This window comes from Carcharhinus amblyrhynchos, chromosome 3 (assembly GCF_965287045.1).
Source record: "Carcharhinus amblyrhynchos chromosome 3, sCarAmb.v2.hapA, whole genome shotgun sequence".
NCBI lineage: Eukaryota > Metazoa > Chordata > Chondrichthyes > Carcharhiniformes > Carcharhinidae > Carcharhinus > Carcharhinus amblyrhynchos.
The window spans coordinates 87,798,110-87,824,018 of record NC_137326.1 but is presented as its reverse complement, the minus strand read 5'-3'; the positions used below and the strand labels follow the sequence as shown (position 1 = coordinate 87,824,018).

The 25,909-nt window shown below is 44.0% G+C and overlaps 1 protein-coding gene across 1 annotated transcript; it reads right to left on the bottom strand.

Moving 5' to 3' along the window:
* Positions 1–17,494: 17,494 nt before the first annotated feature.
* slitrk3a (SLIT and NTRK-like family, member 3a) lies at positions 17,495–23,245 on the bottom strand. The gene is made up of 2 exons (XM_080186391.1): positions 22,981–23,245; positions 17,495–21,478 (listed from the first exon to the last, which is right to left on the bottom strand). Exon 2 carries the CDS (start codon positions 21,401–21,403, stop codon positions 18,794–18,796), a length of 2,610 nt encoding a protein of 869 aa, XP_080042517.1. The 5' UTR covers positions 21,404–21,478; positions 22,981–23,245; the 3' UTR covers positions 17,495–18,793.
* Positions 23,246–25,909: the final 2,664 nt, after the last annotated feature.

Below are 25,909 nucleotides of genomic sequence, written 5' to 3'. Positions count from 1 at the left end.
CGGCAGATTTCCTTCCCTAAAGGACATTGCTGAATCAGATGTTTTTAGAACAATCAGTGCTGGTTTTGTGGTCACCATTACTGATTTTAGTTTTTTTAGTTTAATTTTCATTAATTGAGTTTAATTTCCCCTTCTGGTGCAGTGCGTGGTTAACTCGTGTGCCTATCATTATTCCAGTCTCTGCATTACTAACCCAGTCACATTGGCACGATGCTAACATATCATCCCTAGGCTCAGCTACTGACTGAGTAAACTTGAGTCACATTTCAGGCAGTTCCCACATTCAATTCCCTGTCTGTACAGACAAACCCACAGAAAGACTATCAGCACCATCAATCTCAGCCTGTTGAGTAGACAGTGTGAGCGCACACAAACATCCCATCTTCAAGTTACACTCCCTCTTTAAATGGAGTGAAATGTGGCCAATTAAGGAAAATGTTGCGAGTGACTGTTATCCCCACTCCCTGAGGCTCCAGCTGCATCCCAATCTAAACTGACCACTCACTCCCCGTAACCAGCAATGTTCTTTCAGACATTGATCAAGGTCCCCTTTTAAACTTCTGTAGTGATCCTGCACTCACCGGAGGTTGTATCTACTTGACCCAGATGGTGACGACCCTGTGGCAAGTGATGGAGAGGAAGCAGTATGGAGGGAGGCCACTCAGCCCACTGTGTCTGTGATGGATCATTTTAAGAGTTATGCATCCTGATCCATTATCCTGCTCCCTCCTCATAATCCCACAGATCACTGCCACCCTTCTCACAGATTGGTCATGAACCCCTTTTAAAGCCCTGCATTCACCATATTTCTAGGATTGGTTCTACCTGAACGGTGGGGGCACTGAGTTGGGAGAGGAGGGGATGGAGGAGTTGTAGGGTAGTAAGTGTGTCCTGTGATGCTTCAGGGGGGGTATTCAGGATGGCCAGCAGGAAGTTGGCAGGGTGTTTCTGGGGCTCTGTGTTAAGTCAGAGAGGGCTAATCAGAGAGGTAGATATGGGGACACTCTCACTGGGGATGCGTTTCACAAGTTGGTTGGGAGATGGAGTGAGGGGTGGGAGTGAGTCAGTCCCATAATTACCAAGGCCTTAGGAGTGGTTTTAATTCTAATTTTTCTGAGCTGTGTATTCCTGGAAAACAATTGAAACAATACAGTGATTGGGAATAAAATCAGCATCATATGGTTCTCAGTGCCAGGAATTGCCCAATGTAGGTTCGAACTTTATGAGAGATTCCCTTGCAGTTACTGCATGGATATTCCGGTTGGGATGTTTTCCCCACACATTTCTGGGTCCACCTTGGTTTCAACTTCCTGGAGATCAGAAGCAGTGGGTCATTATAAAACTAAACATGCCACTGAGATAATTAATTAGATGCTAGGAGACTCAGCTGAAATTTTCCCCAATGAGGTCAGTTTTAAGTGATTTTAAGGTGGAAAGAGAGGGAGGTGGGGATGTGTTGGGACAGGATGCTCTGGGTGTAAGCCTTTCTCAAGCAGATACCCAGTACTGGAGATTGCTGGGAGTGATGACACTTTAGAATCCCTACATTGCAGAATGAGGTCATTCAGCCCATTGAGTCAGCACCAACTCTGACACAGCATTCCACTCAGGCCCTTTCTCCATCACCCCACATATTTACCCTGCTATTCCCCCTACACTACACATCTTGGGACACGAAGGGACAATTTATCATTGCTAAACCAAACAATGTGAACGTCTTTTGACTGGGTAAGCATGGTAGCATAGTGGTCAGCACTGCTGCTGTATAGCGCCAGAGGCCCGGTTGCAATTCCCGGCTTGGGTCACTGTATGTGTAGTGTTTGTATGTTCTCCCTGTGACTTTGTGGGTTTCCTCTGAGTGCTCCTGTTTTCTCCCACCTTCTGATAGATGTGCTGGTTAGGTGCATTGGCCCAAATAGACACTGGATTGTAGTGACTAGAGGAATTTCGCAGTAAGATTATTGCAGTATTAATGTAAGCCTTACTTGTGACTAATAAATAAACTTCACCTTTTTTAAACTTTGTGGGAGGAAACCAGAGTGTTGGAGGAAATCCACGCAGACGATGGGGATAACGTGCAAACTCCACACAAACAGTGACTCAAGGCTGGCATTGAACACAAGTCCCTTTTGCAGTGAGGCTCCATCCATCCCCTGTCCCTGTAACCTCACATGTTTACCCCACTATTTACCCCATCAGTTTTAAGAAGTGTCTTAAAGGTGGGAAGAGAGAGAGGTGGGGGTTCAAATCCCACCATGGCAGATTTGAACTTTAATTTTACTGAATTTGAAGTTAGTAAAAAAATCTGTAGGGACAGGAGTTTTCAGTGTGTGAGCCTCTCTGTAATATATATTCAGCATTGAAGAATGCTGGAATTGACGACACCTATGGTGCAATCACTACACAGTGACATCACAGAACGAGTGTGAGCCTCACCCTGTATATCACTGTGAGACCAATGTTTCATAGTCATCAGTCAATTCTTACTTCAAAATATTTTTATTGGATTCAAATTCAAATTAAATAAAATTAAAATTCAATTCTGGCAGGATTTGAACCCAGGTCCCCAGAACATTAACTGAGTTTCTGGAGTCTCGGTGACTATCGTATGCCAATGGCCTCAGTTATGGCTCTTCCCCAAGGGTAGGAATTTTCTCTTTCTGCCTACGGTTGATCAAGACATTTCATAACTTTAACGAACTCGATTAGGTTGCCCCTTCTCTTTTCTCATGAAAATCCATATTCAGAAACAGAATTTGGTTCCCTTGCCCCCATAGTTTCCACGCTACCTTTGCTTGCACAGCCAGTGTGGCATGCACCTGACGTCATTTTGGCAAGGGCATTACTGTGGGCATTAGGACCATGTGGTGGCCAGCAGATTGTGATGCTAGCCTGTGGGTCTGGTTGATTTGATTCCAATGGTTCTATTTTCAACCGCAATGCTCTAGTCAAAATGCTCTCTTAACGTCACACAGCGGAGCAAGTGGTCGACATAAGGAAGGACCCCACCAACTGAAATTAAATGAATCATTCACTGCGATCTGGCTAGCTGCTGATTAATTTTCACCAGCTGTTGTTGAGTTTGTAGATTGCTTCAGGTTGTCCACTGGGATTTAAAACAGATGATAACTAAGGGAGTGGTATTTGATTTAAGAACATAAGAACATAAGAAATAGGAGCAGGAGTAGGCCATCCAGCCCTTCGAGCCTGCCCCGCCATTCAATAAGATCATGGCTGATCTGTCGTGTCTCAGTTCCACATTCCCGCCCTCTCCCCATAACCCTTAATCCCCTCGCTTATCAAAAACCCATCAACCCCCGTCTTAAAAATATTTAGCGAGGCAGCCTCCACCACTTCAACGGGCAGAGAATTCCAGAGATTCACCACCCTTTGAGTGAAGAAGTTCCTCCTCAACTCTGTTCTAAACCGCCCCCCCTTTATCTTGAGGCTGTGCCCCCTAGTCCTACTGTCCTTTGAGCGGGAAGAGCCTCTCCACCTCTATCCTATCCATCCCATTCATCATCTTATACGTCTCACGAGATCTCCCCTCATTCTTCTAAACTCCAACAAGTACAAGCCCAGTTTATTCAGCCTCTCCTCATAGCTCAACCCCCTCAACTCCGGTATCAGCCTAGTAAACCTCCTCTGCACTCCCTCCAAGGCCAAAATATCCTTGCGTAAGTATGGTGACCAAAACTGCACACAGTACTCCAGCTGTGGCCTCACCAATGCCCTATACAGCTGCAGCAAGACCTCCCTACTTTTATATTCAATCCCCCTCGCTATGAAGGCCAGCATTTGATTCAGTTTGATTTATTATCGTCACATGTATTAGTATATAATGAAAAGTACTGATTCTTGTGCATTATACACACAAAACATATCATTCATAAAGAAGGAAAGGAGAGGCTACAGTCATAGCTAGGGTGTGGAGAAAGATCAACTTAATATGAGGTAGGTCCATTCAACAGTCTGATGATAGCAGGGAAGAAGCTGCTCTTGATTCGGCGAGAGTGCAGAATGTAGCATTACAGTCATAGCTAGGGTGTTGTAAGAGATTGTTATACTTTGGCAGAGCTTTTCAAAGAGTTAGAATGGAGGGTTAGAAGCATAGGACGAGAGTAAAGGATAAAATTAGAGGGTATGCTAAGCATAGCTCGCAAGAAGTCACCTCATTCCGACTCCATCTTGGAAAAAAGGTCACAGAAAAATTCACACATTGCATGGCCTTGTTTCACATTTCAAGAAAGGCCACTTGCTTCCAAGTATCAACACAGTGGTTTTCTTGACACACCCCCCCCCCCCAACCCCCACCCACCCGAGGCCAACAGTCTGACAGTGAAATTGTGTAAAGGCAACACAGAGTAGGACAAGCTGCCAAGGGAAGGAGGAGGAACAGGGCTCTCAGAGTCATAGAAATTAACAGCATGGAAACGGGACCTTCAGCCCAACTTGCTCATGCCAGCCCTTTCTCTTAGCCCCCAAACTAGTCCCAATTGTGCGTATTTGGCCCAAATCCCTCTACGCCCATCTTACCCATGTAACTGTCTAAACATGGGTTAAAAGACAAAATTGTACCCACCTCTACTACTGCCTCTATCAGCTTGTTCCAGACATTCACCACCCTCTGTGTGAAAGAATTGCCCCTCTGGACTCTTTTGTATCTGTCCCCTCTCACCTTAAACCTATGCACTCTAGTTTTAGACTCCCCTACTTTTGCAAAAAGATATCGACTATCTATCTTGTCTATGCCCCTCATTATTTCATAGACCTCTGTAAGATCACTCCCTCAGCCTCCTACACTCCAGAGAAAAAAGTCCCAGTCTATTCAGCCTCTCCTTAAACTCAAACCATCAAGTCCCATTCGCATCCCGTTAAAATTCTTTTCTGCACTCTTTCTAATTTAATAATATCCTTTCTATAATAGGGTGACCAGAACTGTACACAGTATTCCAAGTGTGGCCTTACCAATGTCTTGTACAACTTCAACAAGATGTCCCAACTCCAGTATTCAACATTCTGACCAACGGAACCAAGCACGCTGAATGCCTTCTTCACCAATCTGTCCACCTGTGACTCCACTTTCAAGGAGCTATGAATCTGTACCTCTATTATCCCTTTGTTCTATAACTCTCCCCAGTGCCCTACCATTAACTGAGGAAGTCCTGTCCTGGTTCAATCTACCAAAATGCATCACCTCGCATTTATCTAAATTAAACTCCATCTGCCATTCATCAGCCCACTGGTCCAATTGATCAAGATTCCATTGCAATCCTAGATAACTTTCTTCACTGTCCACTATGCCACCAATCTTGGTGTCATCTGCAAACTTACTAGCCATTCCTACTAAATTCTTATCCAAATCATTAATATAAATGACAAATAACACTGGACCCAGCACTGATCCCTGAGGCACACCACTGGTCACAGGCAGGTTTTTTGCCATTCTGATCAGGGCACTTTTTAAAAAGTCACTGAGCAACCAAACCAGTTTTCTCACAAGAAACAACACTGCCAATTTTTGGCAAGATTTTGACCACTGTTGCTCAGACATTTGTCAAGATCTGGGACGCTTAACCTGAAAAGGGTTACAGAAGCTGATTACATAAAATATGTTAAAAAGAGAGAGCTGGACAGATACTCAAGGATGAAGAGCTCACAGGATTATGGACACAAAGCAGGGATATGAGACTAAGCCCAAGTGCTCTTTCAAAGAGTCAGCACAGGCACAATGAATCCAAGGGCCTGTTTCTCTGCATACGTTTCTATGCAAAAAAATGCATACTTCAAGTTTCTAGGTGTCCAGATCACTAACACCCTGGTCCCTCCATGCTGACTCTATAGTTAAGAAAGCCCTCTATTTTCTCAAGAGGCTAAGGAAATTTGGCATGTCAGCTACGACTCTCACCAACGTTTATAGATGCACCATAGAAAGTATCCTTCCTGGTTGTATTATAGCTTGTTATGGATCCTGCTCTGTCTAAGACCGCAAGAAATTACAAAAGCTTGTGAACAAAGACCAGTCAATCAAGCAAACCAGCCTCCCATCCACTGATTCTGCCTACATTTCCTGCTGCCTTAGAAAGCAGCCAGCATAATCAAGGACCCCACACACCCCGGACATACCCTCTTCTACCTTTTTCCATCGGGAATAAGATACAAAAGTCTGACATCAGGAACCAACTGACTCAAGAACAGCTTCTTCCCTGCTGCCATCAGACTTTTAAATGGACCTACCCCACACTAAGTTGATCTTTCTCTATACCCTAGCTATGACTGTAACACTACATTCTGCATTTTCCCCTTTCCTTCTCTATGCATGGTATACTTTGTCAGTGTAGTGTACAAGAATCAATACTTTTTACTGCATAATACATGTGACAATAATAAATCAGATAAAATCAAATACAATTTGTGCTCATGGAGGTAAAATAGAGTATTTTCAAAAGTTGAATCTAATATCAGCAACATACAACATGGTCAGTTTCAACACATTAAATGAAGAATAAAGCTCTCTCTCTAATATCCCAACAACACACTTTCAACTCAATAGTATGAACACTGTACACAAGCCATGCTTTTGATGTCTCTCGAATTAGATTGCAGCTTCATTGACCATCAGTATCATATCATGGGGGGGGGGGGGCGTGGGAGGACATGGTTGTGCCATGGGCTCAATCATCCCAGTCAGAACTTGGACAATTCATTTTCTTACACTTAACATTTTTATTTCCATCAGTGACAAGCTTTGTTTTATTCTATTGTTTGGACTAGACTCAAACGCGGGTCCAAAGATTAATCAGTTCATGAACTGTACTACCCAGTTCTCATACAAATCAGTTTTTGTGAAAACGTGACATATACATACAAATCAGTATTCATATATACATATAAATCAGTATTTTGCAAAAACGTTATCACTACATACAAATAATTTTAACAGATTATACTACTAAGTGAAAAAATACTCAAATAAACTAGCATAGATATAAGGGAATTTATTTAAGATCCATCATTAGGGATGGTGAGATTTTGGAGCAGGAATTGTAATAAAATTAACCTAATAAGGGCTCTGATTAAATATGTACAAAAGGGCTGAATAATATGTTCCAAGATCAGGAGTGTTTTCCACTTTGCGAAGTGTATTATGGGGCATGATGACATTAGGGGTGGAATTTTCCAACCTGCCCATCACAGGAATCATAGCGGGCGGGACACTGATCATGGAAAGGTCTGCTCATCTCAGGCAGGATTTTCTGGTCTTAGGGTAAGCGCAGTTGGAAAATCCTGCCCTAGGAGCTGTCTGCAATGCCATCATGCCAATTTCCATTGATACTGCGAGTCAAAAGATTGGGAACCCTCTTGTCAATTCAATTGTCAATGTAAACAGCAAATTAACTACCCATCTCCTGGCAATTATATGGTCAGAAGGCAATAATACAAATTCAGAGCGTGATTTATGGTAGGTGGGAATCTGTTTTCTTATGGGAAAGCTTGTCTGCGTTGGTTTTAAAACTGCAGTTGAGTCTCAGCTTTACAGTCAAACTCCATTGACTGCAGGGACTCCACATTTGAGTGAGCAGAGGGATCTTTTTGATTTCCTTTCATGAGGAGGACTGTCCTCTGATTCAGAAGACGCCACTGATAGACAGAAAATGATTCAATCACCCAGACGCAAGGGGTGAGAAGTGTCTGAGACTGAGAGCGATTGGTGTCTCAGCTGGAGACACAACCTCCAATGAGGAGCAGAGAACGAGGAGGAGAAAGGTGACAGGAAGAAGGAAACACAAGGGATTGGAGATGTTGTGGCTCCTCAGGAAGGGGACAGAGTAACACCAGATCCTGAGGATCAGAACGAATCGAGAAACCATCAGTGGAGATGCAGACAAACTCATGCCAACCCAAGGATACACAGGCAAATACCTAGCTGCAATCAACTGACCTCATGAGGTCACTGAACCTTTTGTGGCACTGAGACCAAGTTCCCATCACTACGTCAACTTTATCAGCCACCCTCCCCTACACATGTATTTGGTTGGGCTTCCTTCTCTTCACAACACTCACTGAATTTGGGGCAACTTTTCCCCTTCTATAACACCGCCCCCTCACTCCAATGGTGCAGACATCTATACATGGAAATGTACAACTCCTCAATACCAAAAGGTGGGAGATTTATTGAGTTTTAAACATTGTACCACCTATGAAGATCAGTATGGTTGGTAGAGATTAGCTCACTTTGATTTACCTGGCTTGCCTGCAAAAGCTTCACAAATCTACACTGTGTATCGTTTTTGCTTCCAGTGATCCACTGGTGAGTCACCTGACACTGTGCCATGCCAAGGGTCCCTTTCAGTGCTAGCCATTACCATTGCTCTGGGACATAACCTGCAACCCCTGAGACTGGACATCCCGCCCTCTAACGTTCAATGGGAGAGGTGATGTAACGTCCCTTGCCAGTAACTGGTGATAATTAGCGTACTATCGGGCATGCACTGAAAGTGGGCCCAGAACTTTCTGTCAGCACACAGGGGTATTATTCAACCAAATGTTTGAGGCTGATTCAGAACTAAAGTATAACATACCATTTTGAAAGTTAACACTTAACATGTCTTAGTTTATACCAAATATGATGAACATATCTCAAACTCCTCAACAATATTGTTTCCCTTCACCACTAATCTCTTTATACCAATACATATGATCTGCAAATGTTATCATGTACTCATATATCATTACTTAAATAAATACATAGTAGAAATGATAAACCAACTTCAAATTCCTCTTGCAATCTAGCAACATATGGTATATCACAACGTCAATTATCCTGAGAATAAGGAAAATGGTTAATGTTTTATCTAATAGATTGTATTGCAGTGGCTAAATAATTGTGATCCAATTTTCCCTTAATTCTTTGCCACTAAAAATGGCAATTCCTCACAACAAAACTTTTGTATCTTCCTCAAGTGATGGCATGGCACTTGTCGTGCGTGATCTCACCACCACTGCCACCAACTATATTGGCCTCAAGATATGAGATAATTAGCTGCAGAAGGTGTCAATCAGATGCCTATGAATACTAGAAACTGTACAAATGGAAAGCAGCATATGGTTGACCTTAATATCAGGTTGTTATTTGCACTATGATTTCAGTTTGGAGCAAAATAGGAAGGTGTTTATAAATAGACAGTAACAGTATATAGCGTACATTTACACAAACATCAGCCAACACTAAATAAATATTTTGCAGACAGTCAGTCTCAGGCACTCCACTTAGTTAAAATGGGTGCTCCTAAAAACCAGTAATGAGAATGCAAGCTCTGCAAGAAATGTGGTCAAATTTTAAAGACATCAGGGGCGATGTCTAAGTGCTGAATTAGTGGGAAAAATGGTGTCATTCATGATTGTTTTTTCAGTGCAACTTCAGACACCAATCTCCACACTCTGTGCAATGCAGAGATCATAATCAGGTATATCATTAAAAGCTTGGGGGGGGGGGGGCGGTGGCAGAGCCTATTCACACCAGAGTCTGATAGTTCCGGGCCTTTGCACATGTGTAGTGACCCTGCACTGTCAGCCTCTGGCTTGCCTGGCCAACTTGATTGCTGGCCAGCCTGAGACCCTTGCAGTGCTGCCCCTCCACCACCCCAACGGCCCAATCGCAGCTACCACAACCATTCTCAGGCCAGTCCTGACCCGCGCTCCCCCCCCACCCACCCAGCAGCCTGATTTCCAGCCCCTCCACCTAGCAGTGACCATCCTCCCCATCCCCCACCCGGCAGACCATACTCCCACCCCAAGGGAGGCAGAATCCCCAGCCCACCCCCATCACTGGTCTCCCCCCAGCCCTGATCGATCCAAATGATTGGTGGGGGTGGGGAGGCCCCACTGACACTCTATCATCCCCAGCTAACCTGGACAATTAGTGCTTCTACAAAACTGGCTGATTTAAGGAATTCTGATCAATAGAATCCATGCATTTCACACTATGCATGCCTCACATTGTGAAATGTATAGGGAATAAACATAAATCGGCAAATTGATGTTCACAATGGAATCAGAAACACCAAATATTTGTGATGTTTGGGGGTGGGGGGTGGAATAAACTGGCAAGGCAGAAATCATACATGTTAAATTCCACAATGACTCCCATTCCTGCAAAGCATAATGGGCCTTGACAAGAGCAGATCATTTATCATCTAAAGTGAGACTGATTCATTTTGCTTGAAGAATGTGGAATATTTTGTTAGATTTCAATCATAAAGAAAAATAAATGCCATGTTTACACAGGTCTACAAGTGCTTTGATCTAATTTGAACTTATGCATTTTATCCCTAGCATTTCTTGAATGCTCATTTAAAAAAAAACTTTTAGGGTGTGGGCATAGCTGCCCTCTTGAAACACTGTGGTCTGTATGGTGAAGGAACTCCCACAAGGGGAGTTAGGGTTAGGGTTAAAGTTAAAGTTAGGGCTTTTATCCACTATAGAAACATAGAAGGTAGAAGCAGGAGTAGGCCAGTTGGCCCTAAAGCTTATTCCACCATTCAGCATGATCATGGCTGATCCTTTGTCTTAAAACTACTTTCTCCCCTTATCCTTTGATACCATTAAAATCCAAATAATTATCCATCTCTTTCTTAAATTTAGTGACTTGGCCTCCACAGCCCTCTGTGGTGGTTCACTACCCTTTGAGTGAAGCAATTCTTCCTCATTTCAGCCCTAAATGCTTTAACCCATATCCTGAGACTATATCCCCCGGTTCTAGATTACTCAACCAGGGAAAACATTCTCCCTGCACCTAATCAGTCTAGACCTGTTCGAATTCCATACTTTTCAATCAGATCTCTTCTCAAACCAATCTCTCCTCATAGGACAGTCCACCATCCCCACTATTAGCCTAGTGAATCGTTGCTGCATTGTCTCCATGGCAAGTCTATCCTTTCTTAGATAGGGAGGCCAAGACTGCACACAATAGACCCGATTTTACTGTCAAGTTGCGCCTGTTTTCAGGCACGAAGATTTGGTAAAGTTGGGCGTGAGGCGAATAGCAGAATTCACACTCGCCTCTGCACTTGTTCCCCTTTTACCAAGGTCTGAAAATGGCCATGATCGGGACTGCGCCCGAAATGCATGAATTTAAATTGACTTAATGGGCTGCGCGCCCAACTTTACCGACACTTCCACCATTACCACCGTGTTCGCCCATCCAGAATCAGCATGAAACAGACATGTTCTATAAAAGTCTGATTCGTGCACTTCAGTTAGTGAGAGGGTAAGTGCCAAACATCCGACAGCTCTCTGCCTGAGATCAGTGGGGGAGGGAAGAGGGGGTCCACTGCCGCTCTTCCTGAGATCAGTGATGGGAAAGGGGGGTCTGCTGTCACTCTGCTCGAGATCAGTGATGGGGAAGGGGGGTGGTCCATTACCACTCTGCCTGAAATCAGTGAGGGGGAAGGGGGGGGGAAGGGCCTGCAGTCGGTCTGGGTGGCGGAGGGGTTGGGGTATAAGGACACAGTAATGTTAGAGGGGTGGGGGGGGGGGGGGTGCGTGGGGGGCAAAGGGAGTCATTAACCAGCCTGGGAGCGATCTTTTATTGCACATGCACAGCTGGAGGCACGAATCGGACTTTGCATTAAGCCCCGCCCACAGGCTTGTGCAGCACGATTTGGAATTGCTGATATTTTTGCATGTAGAATGCGTATGGGGGCCCCTGAGAACGGGTCTAAAAGTCGGATCTGAAACATTCCTAGTTTCAAGTCTGCCCAGCACTTAGGGCCCAATATGTCACCAATATTCCCAGAAAATGACAGGCAGGGATTTGTATCATATTCTGACAAAAAAAGTGAAAGGTTACTCTTATCTTCCTTTCTCAATAGATCCTGCTTGTTCTGCTAAATGTTCCAAATATTTCCTGTTATTATTTCAGACTTCCAGCATCTACAATTTTTCCCTGTTCCTTGTACTGTGAGTAATTGCAAGCAGGTTTCCTCATATACCAGATCATGGAAAGGGTTATGCAATTCATGCCAGTCTCCATTCATTTCACATAGCCTTGCATTTTTCCCCTTTCAAGTATATACCCAATTTCCTCTTGAATGTTACAATTGATGCAAAGCCACACTTATGAATAAACCATAATCTCTACTCAACATTCTAGACAGGCTATAAAATAAATAGATGGTCTTACATTACCACTGCAACTTCAATTCAATGTGGTGAGTTACATGGATAAAAGTGAAAATTTGTATACTGTTGCCAAAGTGATCTAGGTCCACAGAAATTGCCAACATGTGAACATAATATAAATAGAATTTTGGTCTCAGCATTTCAAGATCAACAAAGTCACAAACATTTCATGTGCTGACTTTTGAAGCACATGGAGGAGTGAAGCTAAAATCTGAAGCATCACTACACACACACAAAGACATATCTGTACAAGACCAGGGGAAGCTGGAAAAATTCAGCAGTTTTGCCAGCATCCATCAGCATCTATACAATATGGCTTGTAGTTTGAAAACAGTGAACAAAACATACTATATTTGTCCTCTGTGGTTTAATTATTTCAAAATGCAACAGAAAATAAGGTGTGATAAGCATGGAAACAGAAGATGATCCAAATTTTCCACCTTCTGATCTTTCAGCAGTAAAGCAGTCCAGATCCACAGTGCAGTAATTATCACAGCACGGTGGCTCAATTTAGTGAATGGTCATCAGCAAGTTAAAATCTCAGGAAACTTTGCGCACACATTGTATCTTGCAAATTTGCAGCTCCTAATGTCACTCTGCAAGACTTTTTCAGTTAATGTCATCTCTGACATTGGTATCAATTATCCATTGATATTAATTAGTGCAATATCATTAAACTATCTGCTTGTAAAATTATGCTTTATCTAATCATAATAATCTTGTGACAAAAGTGCAAATAAAATAATCATTGTGATTATTCATGATTAATTTTAGATCATTGAATATTTTGTTGAATACTGCTGTACAGCTAGAGAATAAATGTCACTAAAATATGTAAGTAGAATAACAATTATCATTACACAAAAAGTCTATACTTTACAGTTTTCTGCATAGTTAATCTAATAAGTTAGAACAACTCAAAATCAATACGCTGATTAATTTTTATCAGTCACAGACCTGAAACATTAATTCTGTTTCTCCCTCTACAGACGTTGCCAGATCTGGTAAGTGTTTCCTGAATTTTCTATTTATATTTCAGGTTTTCAACATCTGCAGTATCTTATCACTGTGTTCTGATGTGACTATATAACATTATAGATACTAAACGAAACATTAAAAAGGAATTTCAAACAAGAAACAATTCATTACAAATGTATATGTTGGTGAAAATATGTGCAGGTAAGACATTGTAATCAAAATCTTTGTTTCAATTCATAATTAGTCATTGCAACCCAAATCCATTCACAAGCATTAGTTGCATTAAGTTCTTTAAAGAATAAGTAAGTCCTTTAATAGAGAATGGGAACAACTGATACTCAACTAATTTCAGTACGTTTTGTAAAACTTGCACTGTAGAAGTCAACATCAGGTGTAAAATTTTAATTAAATCCAATTTTACACAGTAAAATCAACCCAATGGACAATGATGTCCATAATCATATAAGGCATCAGGTTCAAGGTCCATAGATAACAAAAATCTATATTATTAAAGGTCACTGACCTGCAAGTTTCACTCTGTTCCTCTCTCCAAAGATGCTGGCAGAGCTGCTGAGTGTTTTGTGCATTTTTCAGTCTTCTTGCAGGTTTCCAGCATCCATGATATCTTCCTTTTGCTCTTGAAAGAGCATTGTTATAGAGTGAAGTTTCACTGAGATATTTGTTTACACAAGTGTCAACAATTTGGTTGGCAATCCTTTGTTTTCCAGAACTTAAAATTAATTTATTACATAACCAATTAATACAAGGAAAGGAATTGACTTACAAAAGCTTCTGCATAAAAGTTTACAGATATGTCAACCATATTGCAAAAAGATATTTCATGCCCAACATTGCAAAGGACTTTTTCACAATGAGCTATAAGTGGTGGCTGTCTAACTTATCCTGGCTAAGAACCCTCCAAAACAGAGGAACATTGATTCCCCAAATGTAAAGTTGTTGTTATTCCTATCTTATTAGCATTGTTATAAGGAGAATTGAAAAGTATGTCATCACTGGATACACCTGCAGCTTTCAGTGGAAATCAGCTTCAGTTACTGAAAGGTTCTAATCTAACCAAATGTAGGTTTCTCCAAATAGTTATTCAAAGGTGGTAAGCATGCTAGTCAATTCTCAATCAATTCAGTGGCAACTAGGTGGATACTCTTAACAATGATTTCCCATTCTTTCAAATGACAGATGAGAGGTACATTTCTGCCCAATATACCCCATCTCTACCACTGACTTCTCCTTTAACTGACATTTGAGGGGAGCGCTAGGCATACTAGGAATGGTGGAAATCTGAAATAACAACAGAAGTCGTTGAAAACATTCAGCAGATCAAACAACAGCAAAAGGAGAGAACAAAACAAGAGTTCACATTTCAAGTCAATTACATTTCGTTAGAACTGAGAAAAGGTTAGAAATGTGACAGTCTTTAAACAAATACAGACACAGAGAAAGTGCGTGAGTGGGGGAGATAGTTAAAACAAAAGATGTCTGTAGATGACAGGATGGATTGAATAACAAAAAGGATACTGGCGCAAGGAAAAGAAACAAAAGAAATAGCAGTGCTAGGGGTAAGTGATTAGGTCACCAAAAGTGCATTTTATCTTCTGTGTCATCGAAACTAGATGCAGGAGTAGGTCATTTAGCCCTTCAAGCCTACTCTGCCATTTACTATGATCACGGCTGATGATCAAATTCAAAATCCTGATCCTCCCTCACACCCCCTCCCTCGATCCCTTTAGCCCCAAGAGCTATATTTAACTTTGTCTTGAAATCATGCTTTGGCCTCAACTATCTACTATGGTTATGAATTCCACACATTCACCATTCTCTGACTGAAGAATATAATCCTAACTGACTTAGTCCTTCCTCATATGACAGACCTGCCACCCCAGGAGTCAGCCTGGTAAACCTTTGCTGTACTCCATCTACACCAAGGACATCCTTCCTCAGATAAAGGACAGCAAGAATGCACACAGTAATCCAGGTGTGATTTCACCAACGGCCTATACAATTACCATAAATACATCTCTGCTCCTACACGTAAATTCTCTGGCTATGGAAACCAAGATGCCATTTACCTTCTTTGCTGCCTGCTGTACCTGCGTGCTTACTTTCAGCAACTGATGCATGAGGACACTAATGTCTCACTGACTACCCACCTCTCTCAACTTACACCCATTCAAGTAATCATCTGTCTTCTTATTTCTACCAAAAGTGGATAACCTCTCATATATATATTTTCTATGTATTATTGTCACAAGTAGGCTTATGTCAACATTGAAGTTACTATGAAAATCCCCTAGTCATCAGAATTTAACATGTCCAACGCACCTAACCAACACATCTTTCAGACGAAAACCAAAGCGCCGAAAGGAAACCCACACAGATACTGGGAGAATGTGTAAACTCCACACAGGCATTGACCCAAACCAGGAATCGAACCCAGGTCCCTAGTATTATGAGGCAGCAGTGCCAACCACTGTGTCAACATGCCGCCCTAGTGAGAGCTCGATTAACAAATACTCTGTTTAAATCGCAGATTAGTAATCCTATTAACTGCAATTCATTGGCAGTAAGAAGAAATTGAAAAGTTAAACGTTCATCACTATCGCCTCGAATGATCTTCTGCACAAAGTGAAAAAAATACAAGTCATCAAATTCTAACAATTTCAGAAAAGGAGAGAGGGGCACTGTTGCTGGACTAATACTACACCATTGTGCATCAGTTAGCCCGTGTGTAAAGGAACCAGGCCGTTCTCTACGGGACTTTAAACAGTAAGACTCCCGTGGAAAAACACTCCATCAATACACGCAACATAAGCCTATTTAAATACGGACATTTCAGACCAATGCAAATCGGTCAGAAGCTTGAATGTGTAAAAATGTAGCCAACTTTTTTTTAAAAAGGCGACATATTCGGAATACACAAGCTTGCATGCAGTGCACAGCGAGATAATTATCCTGAAAATTATCTCCAAAACCGTAAAATAAAGTTCAAATACATGGCTCGGACACCGTTACAGCAAAGTGTAAATGCAGTTTCTGCCTCACTTTTCAGTCAGAAAGGTAAATCCTGTTTTACATACTGGAGATACAATTACATCACAGCGACGCGCACATATGTTCAGCAAATAGAACCATCAGAATAATGTCATTAATCTCAACCATTATCTGTCCTTGTGTTTGGAAACGGATTTATGTTCACCAGTTCACAAGATGCCTGCAGCGGAGGTGGGGGTAATGTGAAGATTCAAAACGTTACACCCACAGGTTCATTTTATCACGACTATGAAGCGGCCGTCGGCAGTGCAGTAATATACTGCCTATATAAAACCCACCGTCACCATGGAATATTTAAAGCAATAATGTTTTAAATGCTAACCAATAATAAAGGGTCATTAATAAAACATAACTTCCAGTTTATGATAGAAACCAACAGATTTTCAACTTCAAAGAGAATGTGGAAATTAATTGAACTTGTGTATCATTACTCAGTTGGGATGAAATGGAAATGCGTCAGCAATTTACTGCGAATAAGATTTAGCCTCCTGGTGCATCAAGCCGATTGCATTGTGTTCAGGTTTGCAGTCCAGATCTGTGATTAGGAAACGGTGCCCTCTGCTGGAACTAACAACTCATTCTCATGTCAGTTCCACAACAATTGCATTTGGCAGCGTCGCTCCCATTGCAGGTACCCTGTCCAATCGGTTATAACCGGCTAAGCACCGGCACTTGTTCATTGTTTACGTTTTTTCCCTGTAATTTTGAAACACGTTTTCCACAACTGCAAATTTCAAAAGCACAAAAACAATGTGTGATTTAAAACCTGCCCGTGATTTGCAACAGCGTCTGAAGAGTTTTTAAATGTATCTTCACAAGCACACTTAATTTTCCCTTTTGAGAATTACTTCCTCAGCTGAATATCAGATGGTGATCCGAATTAGGAACACTTATACACACACACCAAAAAATCCTCAGCAGGTCTGACAGCATCTGTGGAGAGAGAATTAAGCCAACGTTTCAAGTCTGGATGACCCTTCTAGAGAGCTGACTGTTTTTGCTTCTAACACCAGCATAAACAGCATTCTGCCTTTTCCCTAAGAACATTCTCCCGTGGCGCTGGGTTTGAACCCGGAGCGTCTGAGCCCAGAGGTAGATACGCTACCACTGTCCCACAAGACCTCCTCCTTACCCTGCATACTTTCGCGACACAATAATAACCTTAAATTTGAAGATGTCATCAGTTTGCTCAATGGAATTATTTATTGAAAGAAGCATTACTTACAATTTATCAAGGACAATTTTATTTACATTAAGATCCAGTTTCCTGTTCGTTTCCGGCCTCCCTGTGATTGGATCCATAATCTGTGAGGACGGCACAGTGTCACCTGATCCCAACAGGGTGTGTGCTTGTTGCAAATCTGGGCGCGTTGTTTTAAAAAAAGAAAAACAGGACACTTTTGAATGAAACTCTCCAAAAGGTAGCCGAATAAAAGAACCATCGGGGTTTACTTCCTATCGACTTTGCAAGACTTTGCCTGTTGTGCTTGAAGTCTCGGAAAGTGCAGAAGCCATTTCAGAGAAAGTAGATTGTATTCAAGCAGTATTTCCAGGTATAAAAAGTGGGAGTGGAGGAGAGCGGCTCATTGTTAAGACAAACATGTTAAAATTGGATTCAATTCTGGAAACCGGGCGCTTTTTTTTGTCGCAAACTAACATGTAACTGCTTCAGAAGCTTCCTCTGTTTCCTTCACCTGCTGACATTCTACCAACATACAATCTCTACATGTCACTGCATAGTTTTCACACCTTTTATTAGGAAAGCTTTACCAGACGCAGTCACTACATTGAGTTAACATTATTACCTTTACAATGATTGTTCACAGAAATTACAGAATAAATATGCACACTTGGAAATCTTTGTGTGTGTGTTTGAGAGAAAACATTAAAAGTGCTTCTTACAAAGCTGTTAGTGGTGTAAGCATCAACATTGACGAGCTTTTTTTTTAAGAAAGTGCATTGTTTATAATAAAATCTTCGCGTCATATTCACAAATTGAAATCCTTAGATGCGTCGTAGAGTTTGTATACTCCCCTCTTGAATATAATATATATTTATATATATAATATATATAAAAAATTAAATAACACTGAACGATAAAGCGTTGCAGTCACTTTTAATTATCAAGTTTACTTCTTGTCATTTGAGCGAGTTACACCCCGGCAGTTTTACACATGCAGCAAGACTGCAGTCAATGTTTCATAGAGTATGCCCTCGGCGTTCCTTTAGGTGAGAGAGAGAGAGAGCAAGAGAGAGCCATAATTTCCTGCCAAATAAAGTGAACAAAGTCGCTGCCAGTAATGAATAGGGTTATTTGTATGACCATCGATAACCAGGCCTCTATATGATTATAGATGGCACAACCAGTTCTCGTTTCCATAAAAAAATATGATTGATATCATTGCTGGCTAAAGTCTGCAAAGGCACTTCATTGAGTATGATTTGAATATGGCCTTTCCTCCAAAGCAACCTAATGAGGGGACGGCGGATAATTTCCCTTGACCTTCTAAACATGCTGTGTTTTTTTTGGGGGGGGGATCTTTTTCTGTTGATTATGGGGTATCTAAAATCGGTATGATGTCTTCTCTAGAACTTCGAGGTAGTCTGGCTTAGTTTGCAGTTTGGCTCTCAACTCGAGGTATTCGCTTTGGGTTTGGTCAGGAAATCCCCGTCCAGAGGAGCCAAACAGAATGGTTTCTTTAAACCTGGCATCTTGCTGCAAGTCAGGGTATTGCATGCCAGGAGGGTGGACATGCAGCTCTTTTAACTTGGGCACGGTGCCATACAGGCAGTCCACAAAGCCAACAGTGTGAGCTGGTCTTTCTCGGTCCAATACGCTGGGGTAAATCACCCCGTTTTCTGGAAAGCTAGCAAAATCATTAGTCTGATTGATGGTGACGATGGTGTTGAGATTGCTGTTGGAGAGAGACATCTTCCACTCCTTGTCCTTCTCCAGAGTTTTGTAATTGGTGTTGTTTTCCTGAGTCTCTGAGAATTCCTCCTCCATCTCGCCCTCGCGTGGTTTGTAGATGGGGTTGTTGCACATCTGGGTGACGGGGTGGGGGATGTAGTCGTAGACGTGGCTGGCGGCTTTCTCGGGCGAGTTGGCGGCTCGGTCCTCGAAGATGCGGCACTGCATCTGCATGCCGGTCAGGTCGACGTCCTGCCGCCTCCTGAAGGGCGATTTCTTGCGCCTCCGGAGCACGAAGGCGAAGAGGCCGGCGGCGATGAAGACGGCGGAGATGAAAATGATCAGCAGGCTCAGGATCAGCACTGACAGAGGGATGGCGCCACCTTGCGAAGAGAAGCCGAAGCCGGTGGTGGTGGAGATCACATTCGCGTTCCCTCCGGAGCCCGGCAGAGCCGGGGAGGCGGCGGCGTGTTTCAGCTCCGGGCACAACAAGTCGTAGTCGACCATCTTCAAGTCCACCCCCCGCAGGGATTCCGGCGTCTCGCACAGCACGCTGCCCACCAGTTTGACAGTGCTGATCCTTTCCACCCACTGCTTGAGAGCAATCAGATCGCAGGAGCAGTCCCAAGGGTTCTGATTCAGATCGATCTGCACAATGGAATCCAAATGCTCCAGCACCCCGCTCACCGGCAGGTAGAAAAAGTAGTTATTCCTCAGGCTTAACCTCCCCAGAGAGGTGCCCGTGAAAGCATCGGTGGGCAGAGTTCTGAGCAGATTGTTGTTCAGAAACAGCAGCTGAAGGTTGGGCATCAGGCTGAAAGAAGCCGGCTGGATCTCCCTTATGATGTTGTATTCAAAATATAGATATTCCAAACTCTGCAGCCCTCTGAACATGCCCGGGGTGAGGCGTTCGATCTCGTTATTGTTCAGGTACAAGGTTTTTAAATGTGGAAGATTCATAAAAGCACCATCTTGGATATATGACACACTGTTGCTCCCCAAATGCAATAGATCCAAACTGGAGAAATTCCAAAAGTCTGACCTGTAAATTTTCTGAATAAGGTTCTCGGTTAAATACAACTTCTTAGCGTTCAACGGCCTTGGTATTAGTTCAGACATGTTTTGAATCGCTTTATTTTTGCACTGTACTGTCAAGCCCAAGTCATTTATATGGAGGCTACACGAGCATTCAGTTGGGCAAATGATTGGGATGGGCGGTCTGGTCTGGTAGCCTGCAACTATAGGTTGAACGTTGCGCAGAGTTGGCTGTGCTTTTAAAGTGTTCGGAGTCTTGGTTGCTTTTGGTAATCTACCTGATGTCTTATATTCGACAGAAGAAGCCGTGTAGGTCACTGACAAAGACATGGAGGAAGGTTTGGTAGGCCACGCGTTGTCGTTACTGGAAGCAAGCTGCGGGACCCCCAAACTGACTTCCACCTCCACACTCGAATGAAGTGGACACAATTCACTTCTCCTGATCTCCCTCAAGTCCTTGCCATGGAGGTGGAATGGTGTTTCACAAGTAATCTCCCCTACGAGAACCGTGTACGGTATGCTTTCCAACCAAGACTTCAATGGCATAATGTCACAGGTACAGTTCCATGGGTTCTCCTGCAGTTGAATCTCCATGAGGCGCCTGCCAATATACTCTAGCGTGCCCACGTAAGGCAGTGACTTTAACCGATTGCCACGCAGATCGATGTGGGTTAAGGAAACCGCCCTGAAGAGATTGAGTGGGAGGAGGGGTATCAGATTGTCATTGATAATCAACACTTTCAGTTTATTGAGGTTCCTAAATGCACCACCATCAATTCTCTTCAGCACATTGTAATCTGCCTGCAGGTACTCCAAGCTCTCCAAACCCAAGAACGTGTCATTTCGAAAAACCTCTAGTTTGTTTTCGTGTAAATATAAACGTTTCAGAAGTTTCATGCCATTAAAGGCGCCAGCCTGAATGTCCTGCAATGCGTTGTTTCCAAGGTTAATGGATACTGCGTTGGTTAAAAATAGAAACCCGTTCGTATAGAGTTTCCTCATAGAGTTTCTTTGTAGGTGAAGTTTAAATGGTCTTCTCCATGACTCGGTAATCTGACTGATATTTGTAAAACCTTTGCTTTCACAGTGTATTTGCAAAAAGCTCTCCTTTTCCTCGCAGTAACATGGCTCCATGCAATGTTCGTCTAACTCGTTCGAGTCCTCCATCAGTGGAATCGACGTGCTCCATCCCAGAGCTATTGTGCTTACAACGGTTATCCAGAACATCCTTATATTTCTCCGTTCAGCTGGAGGTAACAGCAGCAGTGGTTGTCGTGCGGGACCCTCTTGGAGATGCACTGACTGTACACAGAAGACACGTAGAAAATGGCATTAGATGTTAGAATTCCCGTGAGAAAACGAGTGTGTCCTAACAAATTGGCTTTATCTTCGTCAATGTATATAGATACCCCAAACACACACCCAACATGCTGCATCTCACCAATTACTCAGAGCACAATATTCTACATACAGAAGAAAATTCTACGTCGACCCACACCAACAAAACAAAGAGCGCACAAATTCCTGGGAATACGAAAGACATTTGACAGCATCCGCGGTGCATATGATGATAATGACATTCCTACAGAGCCAGTGATTTAAGGACTGATTTGTGTTCTAAAAATTCATTTTCAAAGAGGCAAAGAGGGAACTGGCTGTTCCCACAGAGAGAAAATATACGTCTAAATGTTTCTTGATATCCAGTTAGGAGAGCGTACAGAGAATTGAGCTGTATGGAGAACACACAAATCTGCGTGCTGTCCTCATTTTCTCCTATAAAAGCACTCTGATTTTTCGGAATCTAATCCTATCATTTGCACTTTCCAAAGCACTCTGACAGACACAACCGTGGGATTGCCACTGTGAAAACTGGTTTACTTTGGGGCGGGGCGGTGTGTGGGGGCGGCTGGTGGTGGAGCGGGGGGGCGGCTCTATCAATTCCCAGGTTTATAAAATTGCCAGTGCAAAAACATTCCCCACATCACCATGCAAAGTGTGGACAAATAAAAATTGAAAGTAAGACACAGGCGAGTGTCATGGAACCGAAATCTGATTATCTGTCGGATTCTCCCGGTGTTGAGATTTGCAGACACCATTGACAAGGGCCGTCAATCGGGATCCAGCTCCCGAAGCAACGGGCTGGAGTCTATCCGGCGGTGTATGGAGTGGCCGGCCCATTTTATTGGACCGAATTAGAGAAAAGCCACCTTTGCTTATAAAAATGGCATTGCATTTGCCTCCAATTTAATCACGAATTCGCTTATCACGATCTACTGAAGATCAAGGCTAAAGGCTCGCAGTTGACCGGAATAAAGAGAATATTGTCCCTTTTTTTTCTTAAACCATCCCTGTCCGATTTAGACGACGTCCAGTTGAGCAAGTTCTGGGCTAAAACAGAAAGGGGGGGGGGGTGGAAAAATCCCTTGAGTTGCGTTGGAGGAGTAATGATAGTTCAATAAATAAACTCAAAAGGTTAATTACAAGGACCGGGAAATCAGGACAATAGAAAAGGGGAAGTTTCAAAAATAGAAATTCCTCCGGTGATAGTTAGATGGGGAGATAACTGATCAAGTGTGGCACACGATCAGAGAGGCGAAGGGAAACCGGGAAAGACGCGATTTCAATAAAGGCATTTTAACAATCTGTTACTGTCTTAAAAGGCAGATACAATCATAACATTATTCCCTTACAGAAACGCCTTCAAGAAACCTCCCTAAAATGCTCAGTTTGCCACCCAAAATCAAGGGAGCCTTTTAAACACAATTAAACCGTGCATAAAGTCTCCAATCCAGCAGTCTACTCACCCTCCGTGGATGATTTTAGTGCAAGAAGTGAAAAGAGTTGAAGATTTGCTCTAGCTGCCTTCACTCCTGCTGTAGAGGAAAATGCCGACGTGATATGAATGTAAGTGAATCTTTAGAATGCAGCTCGTTCTCTCTCCCTCTCTCTCTCCCTCCTGCTCTCTCTCTCTCTCTTTGCCCGTCTCTTTGCTTTCTCAATGATGGCTGTGAAAAGTCTGCCTCTAGCTCACCCGAAGCTGGAAGGACCATCCGAGGCTGCTGCTTTCAGCCGGTGCACCAGCACATTTGGGATGCTCGATTGCATCGGAAAAGCACTTGCCCCTCGTTCAGGCTCCGGAGTTTTTTTTCTCTCTCTCTATTTTACGTCATGGGTTGAGCTTTCAGGACTGGCGGGTGACTGGAAGGAGTGTGTGTAAGTGAGAGTGAGTGTTTCTGTGTGTGTGAGTGTTTCTGTATGTGTGAGTGAATGTTGGGGGTGGGTGGAGGAGAGAGGGGGTGGGGGTCGGATCTCATCGTCTCGCTTTCTCCTTTTTTTTCCCGCCTGGATCAGTTGACAGCGAGAGGAAATCGGCAGTTCCTACAGCAGCATCCTGTTTAATGGGTCAGAGGACAGTGGGGTCTGTGCTCGGTTGGAGCAGTCACAGTCAGATACAGATGCTGCACCTAGATGCTTGACTGGAGATCAGACCCATTGTCCACTCGCCCCGACATCGAGCTTCTCCTGTCCTGCTAGCCACACTCACTAGTTTACAATCAGCCCTCCCCCACTTCACCCCCTGTATCTCAACCCCTCTCATCCACCCCCTGCACTTCAATCCCCTCCCCTTCACCCCCCGCACCTCAACCCCCACCCCATTCCCCTGAACCCCAACCCCCTTCCCCTCTACCGCCCTGAACATCAACCCCCTCCCACCACCCACCTCGCCCCCTTGCAACTCAATCCCCCTCCCCTCCACCCGCTGGTCAAAGTGGCTTCATCATTTCCCCCTCCCTCCTTGGGTCATTTCAACATTGAGCAATAAAGGGGAGGGGGATCCTGCAGTACCCGCACCCTCCCGCCTCAAATCTGATTTATTTCACAGCATGGCGCTTTGCTTGGCTCCCCCCTGCACCAAACACTCACCATTTACAATAACATGATGACAATTCAACGTCGTTTTCGCTATATATATATACAAATATATTTTAAATCAGAGCCTCTTGGTCTTTAAGAGGTAAACGTGTGGCTGTTGTTGAGGGATTGATTTCAGCGACAGCAGCAGTGTGTAATCTCTCCACCACCAACACCCCCCAACACACACGCACACACAGCTACCCACCGCCCCCCCACCACCACCACCCCATCCCTGTTCAAACACTGACAGGGCAACAAGAGGCGGAGAGAGGCCGCTCCCAGAGCTCACCCAGGAACCCACACAAACCCTCAAATCACCCTGCACCGCCCCCCCCCCCCCCCACCCACAAGAAAGGGAAGCGACTGGCGATGGGAGAAATTCACATCAAGATGGTGGGAGCTTGCTGCAGCGCCCTAATTCAGACGGAGTTTCTTTTGCACACAGACTGCACTTGGTCTGAAAGGCAGCACAAGACTTTTCTGCATTGCTCCATTCCTGGTGGGTTCGTTGTGAACGGGCGGGATAAGCTATTCCTCAGAGAGGGGAGGGGGGGGGGTAACGCTGAACCGGCAGGGGATACGGCAGCAACCCCCCCCCCCCTCTACCCCCCACAACCACCGACATAAGCGCACTCCCCGGCTTCCTGAGGCTGCCGTGCCACAGGAGAGGCGCTGGGGATGAGCGCTCAGTGCTCTCAGGCTGAGAGCCACTCAATGTGATGCGCCATTCACACCCAGCGCCTCTCAAACCAGCTCATTCACTGCCAGAATGGACCCATTCCAGTAGAGCACCGGCCAAGAACCATTTGCAACTTACTGCTGCCCTCATCCAGCCCTTTAGTGTGCAGCTTTTCAGGCGGGATAGTTAGTGAGGGCGACCACCCGGGGGGGGGGGGGGGGCGGCGGTGGTTGGGGAGGGGGTGGAGAGAGAAAGCAATTGATCCGCGGGAGAAGGAAAGCCTTTCAAAAAAAAACGCATGAAATAGTGACGTTGGACTTGCCGAAATCAAATCTCAGACCGGACTCAGTGCAAAGTATTCTCCATCCATCTCTCTCTCTCTCCAGATATTTACTTATTGCACCTGGATCCAGAAATCAGATTGTGCGCTGGTGAACTGGGACTCACCCTACAGTGACTGCCATCTCCGACCCTTTTTGTTTTTAGGGAATTTTTATTTAAATTAACGATCAGGCATTCGCGGGGTGGGGGGGGGGGGCTGATTTGTAAATATTTAGGTGGATTGGCAAAGCTCAGATGAACAGCAGTGGTCAGGCGGGGCTTGATGCGTTCGGTTCAAAGGCTAAATGTGTCCATTAGTGAAACAATTTAGCAATAAATAAATGCATGCAATCCGCCCCCTTTTTGGGAACTCACTGAGCCACTGGCACGTTCCGGCAAACGTGTTAATGGCAGAAGACGCAGCAAAGTCTCACTCAGGGTGGCTGGCGGTGATTTCCCAGTTTGATGAGTTACTTTCAGGAGGGGAGCGGTGCCGGGGAGCCTGCGCGGATTTTCCGCCCTGCTACTGAAGGCGTTTCGCGCAGTAAAAGTGGGGGGGGGGGGGTGCGGTGGGGTGGGTGGGGGGGGGAATGACATTAAAAAGCCAACAAGCTATCAGTGGGAGATCGATGATTTCACAGAGTTGCGGCTATTTCAGTTTGAAAGCTCCCTCCCCTTCTCCCCCCCCCCCCCCCCCCCAACCTTCATGCTGAGCTGGTGGCTCTGCAGTTACGGAATGAAGGGATCTGTGCGGGAGAGTGTTTGAATGACTCTGACGGCGAGGATCACAGTTGCGGGGTGGGAGGGGAAGACACCCT